This window comes from Colias eurytheme, chromosome 11 (genome assembly GCF_061535395.1).
Source record: "Colias eurytheme isolate Ceu_HAF_F1 chromosome 11, ilColEury1 Martin Lab GWU primary, whole genome shotgun sequence".
Lineage (NCBI taxonomy): Eukaryota > Metazoa > Arthropoda > Insecta > Lepidoptera > Pieridae > Colias > Colias eurytheme.
Window position 1 is genome coordinate 6913513 of NC_142990.1, and position 18426 is coordinate 6931938.

At 32.4% G+C, this 18426-nt stretch overlaps 1 protein-coding gene across 8 annotated transcripts in view; it reads right to left on the reverse strand.

The window, feature by feature from the left end:
- Positions 1-6343: 6343 nt before the first annotated feature.
- Positions 6344-18426, reverse strand: part of dnc (phosphodiesterase dunce) — a 239804-nt gene continuing 227721 nt past the window's right edge. For 6 of the 8 annotated variants that reach the window (XM_090106914.1, XM_090106918.1, XM_090106913.1 and 3 more), the window contains 4 exons: positions 12178-12271; positions 10575-10690; positions 9347-10474; positions 6344-9080 (listed from right to left, as the gene is read on the reverse strand). In XM_090106914.1, the coding sequence (XP_089963040.1) occupies positions 9018-9080; positions 9347-10474; positions 10575-10690; positions 12178-12271 (1401 nt within the window). In that variant the 3' untranslated portion in view covers positions 6344-9017. The remainder of the gene's footprint in view (positions 9081-9346; positions 10475-10574; positions 10691-12177; positions 12272-18426) is intronic. The other 2 variants (XM_090106915.1, XM_090106912.1) reach the window with 1 other exon arrangement.

The window sequence follows — 18426 nt, forward strand, 5'->3', positions numbered from 1 at the left end:
TATGTTTATATTTTTTATTAATTGTATTTTTGCACGCCTCATAAGCGAAGCGTTGAGGTGGGTACTACTGTCACTTCGCGCAAAACATCTGATTTTTCAAACTTAAAATGTCTTTATGTATCATACATTGCACTTGTAAGATAATATATACACACACATATTAAGAAAAAACACTATTTTTAACGTTCATGATATTTTTTATGTCATTTTTGTTATTTAAACTAGTTAAAAAACAGTTTAAAAAAGTTCTGTCTTGGACGTCCGTGTGTCTGTATGTGCGGATCCTTTTTCTTGTTAACACGATAGCGACCGAAATACTTTACTAATCGAGTCTTTTTTTTTCTCTTACGCTTGAGTATGCTCAGGAATAGAACCCTTTCATTTTTCAGGGTCTGATTCGATGTGGTTTAATTGTTATTAAATAAACAAAAATAATAATTAATAAATATTTATTAAAAAAAAAATTATGAGGCGTGCACTTTTGGATTTTCCAAATTATTTTTTACTTTTGTGTTAAAAAATAATAAATACTCACTTAATTCGGTTACAACAGAATTAGAGAAGTACTATCACCGAATTATGGTGATTGTCACAGAATTAGACAAGTCATCGCGGTTTGATTAAGCTCATTTTACGCTGAGTTAATTCATATGTGTTAAGATTACACTTGCTCCATTTGATAAATAGAAGATTGATTAATGTTCCTATTAAAAATAAAAATAAAATATATAAAGTTTAACCTGTTTTTTTTTTCATATTCTGTTTTGTCACAGAATTAGATGAGTTGACCCTAAATATATACTTGCCTGTGAAATTATAGGCCAGAATTTGGTGTCCAAAAACTTCTGCAATTTTTCACAATGCAATACATTATTAATATTCGGAAAATATTTATTAAATACGCAACAATATTAATAACTTAAATATTCGAAGCGACACAATTTTTTTGACACTTATGCCATATTGTCAAAGTGAGAGTTGCTACAATTTTATTATGGTAACTACCCATAATCAGGGAATATCGCTTTTTAATAATTGGTTCAGATACTTATTTTATTTAGCATAAATAATAATTGTCTCATCCAACAATGCTTCTGAATGACGTTGTTAGCAATTTATCAACAAACTCATGTACAAAAACTAACCTTTTGCACAGAATATTACAGCATACATAGTAGCCTTGGGAAAACTTCGTATTAACAGTGGCAATACCAAGTTAGGTGTGAAAGTGATAGAACACAACAATTTTCTTGTTACACGTCAAATGTTCATACCGAAATCTCCAGTGTATAAGATATAAGCTTCTTGATAACCACAATATACAGATACTTACAGTAAGGAAACTTCATACAAAACGTCCGAAATGGCTCAAGCACACAAGCAAGCGTGTTTACGAGTATCCAAAGGGTATTGAGGGGGATCGATAATAGCGGGTGATACATCCACGTACTGCATCTACGCCTTTTATATTAATCATATATCGTTGCTCTAGTTATACAATTCTTACTCAGGATTCAAATGCCTTTGATTTTTTTACTTAGCGCTGGCCCTCTAGATATAATAGTCTGTCCAGTCCACAGGTCCAGTCTATCTTTTCGATACTCCTGTTTAAATAAATAAATTAATATAAAAAAACATAAGCCGAATGTTAAATTATTTATGATGCTAGTTTTTACATCTTATCATCAACAACATCATACTTCTATTGAATCTAGATGTTTAGATGCACTTATAGACTTATAGTACTCCCCAATCCACCCGCGCCGCGGGTAGCATGCTCAAAAATCGCACGCCTGTCGATTTTTAAGAAAAATAGAAATGAGTATGCTAATTTTGAGCAACATTACGACACACATGCTATTATATAATAATTAGTCATTAGTTTATTTATCGCTGCACGCACCGGACCCCTTTCATGGTGGTGGCTCTATGTCACTATATGATTTTAACAATACTTATTTATTATAGATATTAGGTATATGACATTATATTATAATAATTGTTTTCTGTATATTGCATTCTTAAATTACAAACATATAATATGTAGGTATGTATAACTTAGATGCGAATCACATAAGGAGGAGGCAGAGCGTCGCAATTCGGCGTCGGCGTCCTATTGGGAGTAGTAGCGGCGTCGTGTTGCGGCCGCTTTACACGGTCGCAACTTGCCTCCTTGAAGATGGGCGCCGGATAGTGGAACGGGGACATAATCCACCATCCGGTGCGGAGAGGCGGCGTGAGAAGTGTTCCGTTCATGCCGCCTCCCTAGGAAGGTAGAGCTGGCGGTCTCCCGCCACAGCTCTAAGTCGCGTCGGGCCTGGAGATAGGCTGCCGCTGACGGGTCTGCGGACGCGGTTCTACCGAATACCCGCGGCTCCGTTAATACAGCGGCACGGCGGAACACAGTAGAGTTTAGTCGGTAGGTCTCTGCACTCAGCTGCAGGGTGAGTCTGACATAACCCAGGGCCCTTTCTCCGAACGCTCTGGGTATGCCTAAAGTCATTCTTCAATATATATATAAAAAGATGCGAATCACATTGAATCTAAAGAGATTTCGCATCCTATATGTACAAGCAATAATTTGATGTAGGCTACAGAATTTTTACAGTTTTGGACAGAAATTTCGCAATAATTTTTGTGACTCATTTAGCAATAGATACGCCCCGGGCTTACTACAGACTTATTGTCCATTACTGATTGTTTTAGCTCGAATTTAATTATAGATAGACAAAAAGATAGTGATACTATATTGTAGTAGGTACATGAGTCATACACAATCTCGAATCAATTTTTTTTAATTTGCCATAATTAATACTTTATCTCCTAAGTTTATCTCATATTTAACATATTACTAACTATTGTAGGTTCGTATTGGTAAAACTCTAGAATGCCTGGATTGATAACTACGACTTGGTATTTAGATATTGAATAATTGTGTAGTTGAGGGTAGGTGTAGGTAAGCGATGAGAAGTACGTGAGAGGTACAAATAAGGAATAATTAATAAACGGAGATATTTGTTTACACAATAATTAATTCTATGAAGGTGATAACTACGAAGTTTAACGGGTAGTTATGGGGTAGTTACATAGAAGTGGTAATAAACTTTCAACTTAAAATTGTCTAGGTATCGGTCAATTAAGGTGATGAATTAATTTTTCTAACATTTACGGCCCTTTTCAAACCTTCGTAATTTTTATATTATTAAAGTTGTCGTGATGAAAATTCTTGACAAGAAAGTTCAATAGTAACACAATACGTCTACCGTTTTAGAAACATGATTCCATGATATTTTCTCGATAGAAAAAAAATACAAAGTTCTCATTGTTATTTTTTTATAATCTCTGGCATCTTCAAAATAACAAACGTAAAGTTACGACTTTTTGGATATTAACTATAAAATATACAACCTATACGTCTACCGATTTAGAATTTTGAAATATGCGATGGTTTTGAAATAAACAAGAAATACTTGAAATTAGCGCGCGACCAGCCAATATAGCGAGAGCCGCCCTGTACCTTCCTACCCCGATCGCTGCACGAGTCATTCCCGCTACGGCCGTCACACGGGGAACTTGTGTCGCTCGCGCAATCGTAAAAAAGGGTGACAACACGATAAGACAAAATGAGACAAATGGGGACAATAAAGAAAATAAGAAGAAGAAACATAAAGGTTGGAGAAAAAAGAATGCTTACAATTGGAACAAATTAATGAAGAAGTTGGTTTTATTTTAAATTTGATGATAATTGTATTATAGACGATGTTTGATATGTACCCCTGTTTTAAGTACATAACGAATGTGTAAGATTTTTTTCATTTATAGCATAGATAATCTTTTCAGAAATCCGGAATCCAGAAGGAAAATAAACCCACTGATTGTTCACAATGTGAACCCACTCCTTCGTAAGTACCTTTATTCAGTCAAAAATGTATGTTATCAACGTTCTACTGGTTTTATCGCATGATTCCATTTTTAGCAAAAAGCAACAAATTGCAAAGAAATAAAAAATCATGGTGAACTTAGTGGAAGTATGGCGGACGTGATATGGAACAGGAGCTCATTGGAGTAGTATTATATTTAAAAAAAATACGAAAAAATTTCAAGAATTACATTTCTTAGTAGGTGGTAGATAAGTATGTTGTATAAAGAATTTGATGTTGATATTTATTTCATTTATACTTACTATACCTGTGCGGGAAATTGCTTAGTACTAAAACAGGTTTATATTCATATTTACATAGTAATGTGAGTTTTAATTTCGAAAAATTTTGTGTAAGTATATTAAATTGAGTTCCTGGGTGATCTGGAAACACAATTGGGCCCGGAAGATGGCGCTGCAGTCACTCCTCCTAATCACATGAACCGATTTGGGTGAATATTTGTGTGCACATTTCATTGTTGTGGGATGATTGGTTGATTCGTTTTCACATTAGCTAATATTATGTATTTTTGTTGTAAACTTAATTTAATGTTTATAATACATTATTATTGGTATAAATAAGCCAGTGTTCGTCTCACATTGCTGTACCTGCCTACCTACCCTACCAGGGCCTAACTTTGTTCTGGCTATTTTATTTTGATTATTTGTAATGAATAATTACAATTATAATAGAGTGCAAAAAATAAATACATGCGTCAATATATTTTGTGTTTTTTTTAAAACAATTTTTCTATTTAAAAAAATATCATTCCGACCGCGGCTTTGCCCGCTTGGAATTAGGTTATATCGTGAATCCTGTTTTATCCCACAGAAGTGTTCAGTTCGGATAAAAAGTATCCTATGTGTAAATCCAGGCAATTAGCTATATTTTATCAAAATTGGTAATGTAGTCTTGACGTGATTAAGTAACAACTAACAAAAAAATATACAAATTAACATCCAAAGTTTCGCATCAGTTTTACTGTATTAGTGATATCTTCCACTCTTGACTTTGACTGAGAAGAATTAGGGTTTATAACTTCTTTCAGAAATAGTACCTTTCATTTCTGGGCATGATGTAATATCTACGTCAGCATCAAATTCTATCTAAATCAATTCAGTAGTCCGCGTTATTGAGTACCATTTCATTTTTTCAGAGTAACAATATTTTTTGTTATTTTAAAGATTATTTATAACCTGTATTATTTTGTAATAAAGTAAACATTACGAAATGATAATAATTATTATTAATAATGTCTAAGTAGTTGTTAAAAAGAAGATTATTTGTTTATAAGCAAGAAAATAAAACCAATAAATCAACAATTAATTAAATGTATGACAATATTATAACTGTATGACGACTCCATACATGTTTGTCCCGAGTCGGCCAGCGGCAGCGCGGCGAGTTTGCAAGAATGACTTCGCGCACACCCGCGTTCGCGATAGCGAGCTATTAGACTCCGCCCGCCAAGCAGTGGATTTTTTTTTGTGTATCGTCTTAAGGAAAGCTGGCATGTTCACAGTACTCACACTTATGCAATTTCACTTACAGTATGTTCAAAAATAAATGCGACTCTAGTTTCATTTTAGACTTGAATTGTAAAATGGTGCGTTGTAGATAAATATATGCAAATATAATTATGAAAGCTCTCATAATTTACCTGTAAAATTATAATTTAAAAGTAAATCAATTGATGAACTTAATTATTTCTTCTAATAATAATCAATTGGATAAAAGAATTAATAATCATTCAATTATCAAATAATAATTAAATTTCAGGTCATAAAAACAATACAAATAACACGTGTACGCTCACTCCCAACACACGGATGGTTATTTTGATAATGATTTAAATAACGGACGTTTTCTTATTCAAAATCAAATTCTTTCATTTACTGTATCACAAAATTCTTCATAGATTTTTAGATATTCGTACTACACACATCACCCTGTATTTATAAACAATTGCAAAATAAAAGCTACACATAGGCCGGGAGATACTGACACAAAATTTCGGGTCATTTGTAACAGAATGGCGGTTCTACAGGGGTCTTATTACGCAATGACAAAAAGAAAAATGATGGTCAGAACGCTGGTACCGGCGGTCTAGTCGCGTGGGCGTTAGTCGAACTCGTCGGATAAATAGCGAAAGTCAAACGATTTGTAACACAAAAATTTTAGAATTTACCGATAGCCCATAAAAAAGATGTAGGCGGTAGTGTCATGCCATACTTTTCCGGTGTAACTTACAGCCCCCCATACCGACGCGATGCGTTGATTTAAAAAAACAATAAAATAAATAAAAAATAAAATAACGCCCACTGACCATCATTTTTAGCTACTTATTTTACTATTTGAATACTCACATTGCATTAATTATGAACTTAATAATAATAGGATGGGAAAAATAAAACACCCGCATATTTTCTTCAATATGTTTTTATTCTAAATACATTAATATTTTTTAAATCAACTCAAATATTCATTTAAACTATTATAAGCTATTAAATTTAACATAACCAAAAAGTAATGCGAATGACCAGCATTGCACACTTAACACCGTGTTTATAAATCACCTAAGTATTATCCAATCATAGCGTTAGTTCTCCAAAGTGACGAAACACATTTAGGTTTAATATTAAAGTCTCGGAAAAATACTTATACTCGACATAATATTTCTACACAAGTAATTCGATAAAGAAGTGACATACCAGATGCACATAAACAATACGAACTAATTTTTGTTCTTTGGTAGTTAGCTAGTTGTAATCGACATATTATACATACAGTTAATCCTTGAAAATTTGAAATTTAGGTCACTTAGATCATTATTGAATTAAATGTATGTGAAATTCATTTTGATGTTGACCTGGTATTACTGAATGGGTAATTCGTTTGATATATTGTGCAACTGTCCATATGATTAGATTCTTTTATAATTTTTATAGTTCCCATAAAAATAGAGACGAAGCCATCTCTACATAAAAAATTTAAGATACATTTTACAATTTTCGAGGTTTAACTGTAACATAATCTGAATTCTGAGCAGACACCATCAACTATAATAAACAATAATGAACAATATAAATACATAAAAATCTGTTTTATTAATGTAATAGATACTGATATTCGACTTTTTATTGATAAACATAGGTACATCTCCATTAAACCTTATTTATAACAACGAGCGTATTAATTACTAGTTATAGTTAGGAGGATAATATTTCAAGATATTATTATCGGGTATAATAATATTACAAATTTTTAATAAAGCCAATAAGGTTCATTATTGATAGATCTGTTCATGTGAACTAGAAAATTACGTACGAATGTACAGTCTACGTACATCACACAGATCTAATAATATAGGTACAAATATTTTAATTCTATTACGTACGTACAATGTATATATTTTAAAACAAATGTGTCTAAGCGTAATGTATCTACAACATATATTAGTAAATAAGCGTTTTTATTTTTATGTCTTTGTCGACATACAAGGGTCTAAACAATACCAATATTTAAAAAAAAACCATCACACACAGAGATTACTGTGACCTTGCTTGCTGCATTCTCTGCTCGTTTTAGAAATCTAAATTCCTATATGAAAGTGTACATTACATTGGACCTTCATTCTTTACACAAAAATTTATGAATGATGGATCTAATGATAAGCAATACTCGCAAATTATACATTGAAAAAAAAAAATAGGAACAAACAGGTAATTAATTTATAAAGTAAACAAATATCTTTTGAGTACATAAAAATATAGAGACCAGCTCATAAATACGTTTCTTATAATTGTAGACTAAGTCAATGGATACTAGAAATGCAACCATAATACATTTTTTCATACTCTTGTGATGTTTCAGCGATTAGTTAGGAAGTTAGATAAAACGTTAAAAAGAAGGTAAAGTAAATAGATGCATTTCGAAATATTAATTATAAATATACATTTAGATCAGCGGCGATATGTCGTTGTTTTTGGCTTTCAGTAGTCCGTCTGTATTGGAAGTTGTGAAGAATAATATTTTTTATAGAATAAAACTCAAGGTGTTGTGCGCATAGATTTTTGATAAATTACTCACTAAGTATTAAGAACTATTGCAAAGCCCGGCCTGTCTGAATACTCAACTTTGTGAGTGTCCAGTGTAAAACTTAGTCACAAATCACGCCATTGTTAGTATTTAACACTTCAATACTTCAAGCCGTTAGTTGCATCAAAAAATATACCTAAAATTCCCAACTAATTTTTGGATAAATAACTAGGTTTATAAGTAATGTACAAAAATAATAAATTATTCTAAGAGAAAATAATGGGATCGCCAGCGATCCATAACAAGAAATGAGGTGCCATTAGGTTATCAAATCAATGAAGTAAAGCTATCTAATAGGATGAAATCCATTTTGTCTTTTTACAAGTGACTGGCCGAATATATAATATTCAGAAAAAGACATGGCAACGAATCAAAAGACGACATTATCTTAAAACACTACGTTTAAGATATCTAATATGTTAATAAATTTTGGTGATTAACATCATTATCGCAAACCCGTATTAAATATGAGAAATGTGGATGATATGACAATATAAATTACCCTTTCATACCAATTAATAAGCGTTTTCAATGTCCTTACTTTAATCGACGTATGATGTCGACGACTAAATCTACTTACACGAATTTAATTTTACAAGTTGGAGACCCGCTACTTACAGGGAAATCGAAAGTAAACTAAAAAGTAGACTTCATATATCTTTGGTTAGACAAAACAAAACGGTCGTTACAAAACACTAAACAATCGAATGTTATACAGTCATTGGAGGGATATACTTAGTCGTTAGGTAACTCTAAACAACACTGCGTAGTAATCACATACAAATAATTATCATCGAAATGACACGACCTCCGAGTGAATCGTTTCATTCCGACAGTTTAAGCGTCAACAAGTGTAATTATTATCCAACGAGCCTCGCGCCGTCTAAGTAACAGCGGTGGTGCGAGGCGAGCTTCCGCCCAGCGGCCGCCCTACTGCCAGAGCTTCCACCACACTTGCATTTTCTCAGAGAGTTTCTTACAAATTCCCATCAGCTTCCGTCACATCCCACCATCCCCCTCGCCCTCGCATTCTTCCGAACCTTCACCCTCTTCGAGAGTCACCTGTACAAACAAAAAGTTTTGTAAATTACTATTACAGTTACCAACAGTAACATCCAAATAGACTATTTGGATGTTATTGATTAAGCTCAAATACAAAAAAAAAATATTCAATACATAATCATTCAATTAACATACATTTTAGAAGTATGTACTTTTGAATTATGAATTATTATTATTAACCACTAATTCTGAAAGTATTTTATACGGGGAAGACATGGTAAAAAAATAACAACAAAGTTTTTACGTTTGAGATAATAAATACTTACTTGAAAGCGAATCTGCTCAGGGCGATCATCATCCACATTAGAATGCGTTTGTATTGGAATCGGCGGCGGTGATGGTGGAATCATGCTTTGATAGTAGTCACGATTTTCTTCAAGAGTGTCCAATATATCTTGAGCGTCTGGGTGAACTAGATCTGCCCATGTTTCCCACAAGGGATGCACAATGTAGTCTATGAAACCGACTTGAGATTTTTCAATTGTAGCATTATGCCTGTCACACATAGGACTTATATCCATGCCCTGTTCTCTTTCACGATCACCTTGTTGGAAGAACTCTTCCATTAACAATGCGACCCATCGCTTATATAAAGGTAAAGGTTTTGTTGGATTACTCAGATCAGCACAATGTACGAGATTCTCTAAAACTTGTATTCTGTCGGTATAGTTATCCAACAACAACACTCCACTTCCCGCTACTTTTTTGGTTTCCACCATAGTCTTCAGATCTGCAAGGAGGCTCATGTGTTTAGACATGTCAGTGGAGAGCACCATATCAATTACCATTTTCCTCAGTGTTTGCCTTTGTTTTTTATGAAGGTTTATAAAGATGTCGCATCCATCATTTTGTAACAACTTGAAGGCAACGGCGAGATGGTGATTTTCGAGAACTGATTCGTCATTATACATGAGTGCTAATTCTGAGCTGGAGTTGACCAAAAATTGATTTGTGAGACCAGGATGATCGACGTCATGGACGCATGCAGCGAATAGTGCAGCACACACTTCAATTGGAGTAAACACTGCGTCAAGCGCTGGAGTATTTAGAAGAACATTTGTTGATTGAGTTACATCAGCTGCGTGGAGTGAGTTATGGAAAGGATTGTCACGGCAATAGTGTTCCTCTAGCGTGACTGCAAAGGCGAGGAACGTCCTAGATGGGATTTGTAATGTGGAAAGGAGCTCCCGAGATGTGAACGCGGCATAGGCAACTGCTGTAAGTGGACGGCCGCAAGAGAGATCACCAATACGGAATATGTCAACACCCCAGCGATCAAGTTCTCCCAAGCATTTTCCCAATTCTTCTTCGTGTGGGGTCTCAACTCCATATCGTGGTACACGCTCGCCGGTAAAACTATTTGTATGTGTCAGTGTTCTTTTGACGCCCGAAATCTGAAAGGAATATTATATTATTAGCACAGTGTGAAGGAGATTAACATAATATTATGTATTTTTACCAGAGTTGGTTTAATAAAGATAAAAATATACTGACACATACTTGTGACATAGTAGTTCCAGGACCGGCATGACGTGGCTTTTCCTTCTTCTTAATACGTTCAGAGCTTTCATCAACTTGAAGTGATGGTAAATCAAGTTCTTGTTGTTTGTCTGTAAATATACACATAATATATATAATAATACACATTTTACATTACATTACGCATAAAGTGCATTATGAGGACCACGAATTGAAAGCATGCAAGGTGGTATTTTGCATCTCCAAAGTACCACCTCGTATATTGTTTATACTCCGAAGTGTGGAAATAAGTGTTATCAATATTTTAGAAAGGTTTATGTAATTTTACAAATATTTCGCTCCCGATTCTACATTTGATGGCAGAAAGCGGTTTTAATTTACGTCATAACACATAATTCCTTTCTAGGTCAGTTCAGCTATAATGGTAACTGATCCATATTTTATAACATATTTCTCAAATAGAGCAATGAAATAACATAAAAGAATATTTTATGAGGGCACAATATACTTTTCGTTACAAACATAATGCGCCATATGTATGGCGATAATAAGGATATACCTTGATAATAGTAACATGCGCAGAATTACAGATAAATAATAGATATTGTGGATGTTTATATCACGATACAATTGAAAATTACTGTGAAACTCGGTCACTACGTACCTACCTAATCTAATCAAAGTGATAAAGGGCGTTTCGCAGTTAAATTATGCATTTTTACAAAGGTAAATATCAACATTGAAATCCCTTTTAATGTTTACGTTAATAGTTGATAAAAAAATGGAGTCTACACTATGTAGTTCTAATTCAAGTCGAATGATTACAAAGATAATACAATAATACTTTAAGTTTTAGATAAATAACATGGTATAAACTTTTCCTACGAGAACAATCTAGAGAGCTCGAATTAATTACTTATCTACTGAGCTGGCTCAAGCGTTAATTCGTACGACGACAGCAATAAAAAAATACAATAGAACCAATACTATGCATTGATAAATTTGTTACATAAACCTACATACACAAAACTATATGTTATTCCAAATTATTCACAATTCACAAATACCCTATAACGAATGCGTATAAGTTTCGGCATGGGCGGGCGCCACTTCCCGCCTTGGATTACGACGACATTGATGTCACGAAGTAGGATCAATATTGCGGTCGTGACGTAAATACTACAAGCCTTATTACATACAATATCACTTTCACCGTACTGATATTAATTAGAATCTGCCAAACGATTGGTATACCAAAATTTTTATAAAAGCGTTAATTTATAATGAATCCAAAATAGCTTAAAATATAAATGAATATAGTTACTTTAAAAAGTAGGAACCCAAGAAAATATATAAATTTTTACAATATAATAAAAATCAGATAAATACGTAAATCAGAAAAATACGTACTAAACACGGAATACGTTAAAGTTGATTGTGAAAAACTGCAGCATTTTCGAACCGATCGTGATATAAAAATTCGCGCAATTCATGTAACATAACGAGTAAAATTTTATTTAATAGCTAAGTTATTAAGATGTTGTGTTATAAAATTAAAATAATACAGAAGTATTGATATACAGTTAAAATAGGTCAGTACATATAAAATTATACGTACCCAAAAATGTAGAGCAGATATATTCCGAGATCTGGTTGCCAGACTTGCTTGACTCCGAGAAGTGGCTCAGCTCCTTGTTCAGCATCCGTTTGAACTGTAAATGGAAGATCTCCATTGAACGGGCCATCTTAGCAGCACGTCGTTTAATCCAACGCGAAGGAGTACAACGAACGCATTGTCTTTCACACGCGCGCATTTTATTACACATTTGTTATAAAGTTAATTAAAATTAAATAAAAAGAAAAAAAAAGCCTCAAATATTTAAAGCACTATACAAAGTTTTTATCTGTCACGAATGTTTCTTATCAGTCTCAGACGTACGTCCGACGAACGCAAATGCTATCGTTAAACTGAAGCTCCCTGACGGCAGGCGCCTACACTTAATGTAGCAGAGATCCGTCATTAGTTCAGACTACAACAAAAATATACTCTTCTACGTATCGTGAAGCATTGATCCAAATTATCTGATTTTCCTCTTAAGTTTACAGTGAAAAGGATTAACGGATGACTACAATTTTCTAATAGTAATTTTATGGTATTCAAAAAGGAAAGTCCATTCAACGTGCTGAATAATTGATATACATAATAATAATTAGTGAATGAAATCGTCCAATATTGAATAATAGGAATTAGTGACTCGATATTCTGGTAAAATAAATTCATCACTTTGATAACATTAAACGACTCTAGATTTGTGATTGTGTGAGGACACTTAAAAACATTACTCTTGACACAATTTGAAAAGGCCTTGTATCCCTCATGACACTCCAGGTAGGAAGTAAATCAACTGAGGTTATTCATGATAGCGATCTTGCGGGTTCCGAAAACGATGATTTAGAAGGGAATGCCTTCATGGTAACATGGTGATATTAATACCGCTTAGTAATAATATCAGCCGTCATATTTCGATTAGATCAAGATATATATATCAAGGTTGTAGGTATCTATTTTTGATTTATTTCCACTCAAATGGATGCTCTCTCGAAAGTGGAATAAGTGGAAAGTTTCAAACGATTAAACCATAATCCACATTTAAGAGTGTTAATGTCTTAATATCATGATAACGCCTATAATAATCGTACAATTCTTAGTCAACAACATTCATATTTATCTCGCCAGACGCTATTAATAGACTATTTTCTAAAAACAAGTCTAACTGCCAGATGGTCAACAATAGGCAAGTAAGATAATCGTACTGTGAATGCCATTCACCACTATTTATATCTCAGTCAAAAAAATATCTGTAAAAAGTGTCGAAATAAATAAAATGATTAGATAGAATGACACCTTAGTCCATTTTCTTAAGAATTTACGAATGCAACTTAAACAAAATATTTGTGAAAAGTAAGATATTATATAAGCAATGAAAAGAAAAATTAAAGAAGAACTTCAAATATCGGTGACTTCTTAATACTTGTCATCATCTTACCAATAAAGAGAAAAAGTAATCTGTATTCCGTAATACCCGTGTGTAGAGTCATCAGACTTTATACAGACAAGGAAAAGTAAGTTACCTATATATTATGTTAAATCATAAAGAATGATAATTATATATGACCTACTTTCGAAATGATTCAGTTATGACAAGCGATTACAAGTGTTACATTTTCTTTGTTCCATGATTCTGTAGAAATTATACATCATTTCCCTGATTGTTTAGTATGAGTCGTTTGTATTACCTAACGTGACCAGTAATGGCAGTAAATTATATATTGTAGGATAATACAAATATAATAATAAATAAAATGTGTCAATATTTCGTTTAATAATGATTTGCAAGTAATTTGCGGTATGAGGGTCTAACGAGACACCGCCGCAGTGCCGCGACAGATAGAAAGTAGGCAAAGGTTGTGGTTGCGAAACAAATAACTGATATTTGCGCTAAAACTTTGCATTGTGACGCTAAATAATATTATTTTATTACTAACTATATCTCCAGGATCTTCAATATTTATAATCCTTATGGAACATATTATATTATCAGTTAACGTAGTATCTACTCGTAGATAAACATTTCCACATTCATAAAGCTAAAGCTAATCATTTCATTTATTCATGCCACTAGTGATAGTATACAAGAAGAGGGATACATTTTTTAAGAATGTTTATTTACAGACTCGTAAATGACAATGAACCAAGATTAGGCCAGTATGTGATGTAGCGTTCTGTTTTCGTTCTAACGTTTTATAGGTTTAAACTTCAATGCCATTAACTTCAGTGGAATACAATAACGACCGCTACGCAAACGACTGAAACTGAATCAATGACCTCCATAGCTGGAATCTACATAAGATATCGATGTGGTATTTTCCGTAAATGTCATGCAAACTGCGGTTTATTGTTTGTCCACATACAACTGTGTTTGTAACATTTATGATAGAGTGTCCGGTAATGAGTATTGTCTATTTACTAGGGAATTAGATAAAAGATTTTCTTTGAAACACTATGTAATCTAACACGATTATGCTTCAGAAAAACCTGAAATTATCCATAATAAATCTATGGAAATGAAAAAAAAACGGTATTTCTAAAATATTGTCATCATAAGATCTCTATTTTTATCAATATTGTTATAAAAGAAAAGATATATAAGTACTTAATGTATATTCTTGGAACTACAATTAACTTTAATTAATATTGTATAATTATTAATGATTTTGTATCAGTTGCAATACTAAATTAATGATTAATAATTATTTATGTGCTTTAGTTATAAACAATTATAATTGCAAATGTCTGATTGCTAAATTACTCTTAAATTATTCTTAACATTAGTTTGAAGTGACGAGCCTCAATTACACCAGTACGCATTTGTAAATAAAGTATTATAAGTATTGACATTAATTAACATTAAATGCAATTCCTTATGTGTATCTGAGGCATTTGCTGCGTTTGTTGCAAAAGGTGATAGGCTACCATATTATAAATTTAGAAAAGAATGAATTTTATTAAAGTGGACACTAATGAATCACCGTATTCGTGGTAGTGACGTCAAATCTTGCGATCTAAGAAAAACAGTTAGCATTGGACGTATATATTTGCGCAGAACGTGCCTCCTCACACGTAGAATCTCAGTAAGCTTGTTAGCTAAGATCTTCGTTATCTGATAAAATGTAGGATCAATAACAGATAATTTTTGATCAATTACTGTAAAAAACTATTTGTTTGAAACAATTTTCCTGATTTCAATGGAACTACGTCGGAAAGAGGATGTGCTCTACAAATTACAATCTACATATACACGTGTTCGACGGGCATAGACGTTATTTATTGCCATGTTGTTTGTTAAATGTTTACATGTTATTTTGTAAATTTGTTATTGTCCTATTTTTAAATGAATACTCTAGACAAAGATTTGTTTGAAATACCGTAAATCTTTCATTTAATTGTCTATTGTGAACATAATGATGTCAACACCGGGATTCAACGCAATTCTTATTATAAACTTATTTTTGGACGATGTTCTTACTAATTGTATTGACTAATTATCATTATTAATACATTATCGTCTTTAGGAATTGTTTTATGACGTATTAGTTAAACTAAGAAAATGTATCAGAAATACTCATATACATAATAACCAATATCCAATATGGATTTAAACACCGTTGAGTTTTGTAAGAATTTAAAGATTTAATGATGATAAACATATGAGAGCTTTATGGTTTTACTTCACGTTCTACATTAGAGATATTTAAATAATAAATACATATTATAAAATTTGGTACTTAGATGATACAAACTAAGATGATCTACTACTTAATATGTATTGATATTTAGTTTTCTTTATATCACGATGATTGTTATATTTAGAAGATTTTGAGATTGACACAAATTAGAGATCTGTAAGATGCAGGTAAGATACTATTATCATATAGAAAATGTTTAATATTACTCCTATGCTCTAACATCAATTTTATAATCTGTTAAAACCTTTGTTATAGGCGTAATAATGGAAAAATAATATATTTTTTAAACATTGGCTTGGAAATAGAGTTTTAATGCATGTTACTTCGATTAGTATGGTGTTATGATTTTCAATACATCCTTTAATTTTTAAACAAGATATCAGGTTATTTTTGAGTTATAAGTAAGCGATTGTAATATTTCCTTGACACTTTTTTATCTACTTTATATTTTATCTTGATCTTTCCAATTACTTTCAAATTTGATTATATTCATTAGCACAAAGTGAGCTGTCTGTCAACACTGTACAGTCGAGTATCCACATATGGAATATGTTTCGTGCGTCAATTACCTACAACTACCGTAACATAATTTATTATATTTTTTATCCCAATGTGTATAGAACTACAAATGTTATTCTTTAATAATTAATTATTCATCGTAATAATTGCGATACATTTTTTATGAATAAACAATTTAGTAGCTAAATATTGAATGCTCTTGTTGCCATGTGAGTTAGGGCATTAAGCGTTTAAAACGTGACGTAAAGATTAAAGTAATCAGACGATTTGAGTTATTACGAGCTAAGTATTGCTCAAAGAGATAATAAAGTAGTTTGATAAAATTAGATAAAAAATATTTTTGGAAAACTTTTATGTTGTTTATACGCTCGCGAGCCGATTTGCCATGACCTACATAATTTAGTCGTAATATTATAATATTTACGTGAAATCCACACATCGTTTGTGTTTCAATGAAATAATATTATTACTTTTTTGTTTAAACGACCTGAATTCGTTTAAAGAAATTAATGATAACACAGATTTTTGATAAATATATAAACAATGTGTATTAGAAATTTAACTCTGTTGAATTTTATTTATTCATACTTTATTGTAAGTGAAGTTAGACAATAGTAGGACAAAACTGCTTTATTAGTGTTTTTGTATCGAAAGTAAGAAAGCTTAAGTAAGTTCATGCGTTACCTTTATATGAATGAAAATCTTTTTATAAAACATCAAAAGGTTAAAATTTTGTTAGAAATTTTAATAGCTTTTGTTCTCAATGATTTCAGGAAGCTATGTGAGTTGTGTGGATAGATACTGTACCAGCGTATTGAACTAAGTAATGCTTGCTTATACGGTAATAGTTTCTATGACGTCATCATACGTCACCAAACTCATTGTTTAAACATTTCCTGAATTGGTTACCTTGATATCCAGTTTTAAGATGATGATAATGTTTCAATGGCAACATTGATATCGTATCTAGTTTGTTTCTTACATAACCGTGACCTTTCACAAGATTGATTATCTTTAAAATTTAAGCATATATTTTCAACAATATATAAAATTTTCTTTAGCTCTTAAGATAAAATTATTTGAAAAATAATGTTGTTAAGTAGTAGATAGTAATATTGTAGAGCATGTCCTCTATAGAACATGCATTTCAATTTTAAGTAATGAATTATCTTCTGCTATAACTTTTACGTGACAGGCAGCGGAAATCTATCTCACATTTTACGCTGTTGTTACATTTTAACGAGCTAATAATCGAAACGAATATATGAAGCGGCAGAAACAATTGCGGGAACCAGCAGGACCTTCACGCGGCTCGCGGAGGTCACCATCGACGTCACAGCCTAACCAGGTCATTCAAGAACCCCACTACACTTTTGTTATGTCAGCTGATCGATACGAACGACGTATTCACTTCATGTTCGTTGATTCGTTTTTATTACTCCAATATTTATGATATATAATGGTTTTCCCTTGTAACGTTTGGTAGTTATTTTATATTTATAGCGCTATATTTCAGATAGCGTTGGGCTAACTCAAAGATTTGTCATTTTACTTCAATTTATAATAAATAAATATTATAGGACATTATTACACAAATCGACCTAGTCCCACAGTAAGCTCGATTATAGCTTGTGGTGTGGGTACTAGGCGACGATAAATATAATATTAATAAATACATATATAGATAATAACACCCAGACCCAAGAACAAATAATTGAGTTCATCACACAAATATTTGCCCTGACCGGGGATCGAACCCGGGACTGTCGGCTCAGTAGGCAGTTACTTTACCACTGCGCCAACCGTGTCGTCAAAATAATGTTTTATCTAAATACATATTATTTACTAGCGGTCCGCCCCGGCTTCGCCCGTGGTACATGTTTACGTTTTCTCTACATAAGAACCATCCTCGTACTTCAAGGAATATAATAAAAAAAGAATTATCGAAATCGGTTCAGCCGTTCTCGAGTTATGCGCTTACCAACACATTTTGCGATTCATTTTTATATATAAGAAGATTAGGATTGATACAAAGCAAAAA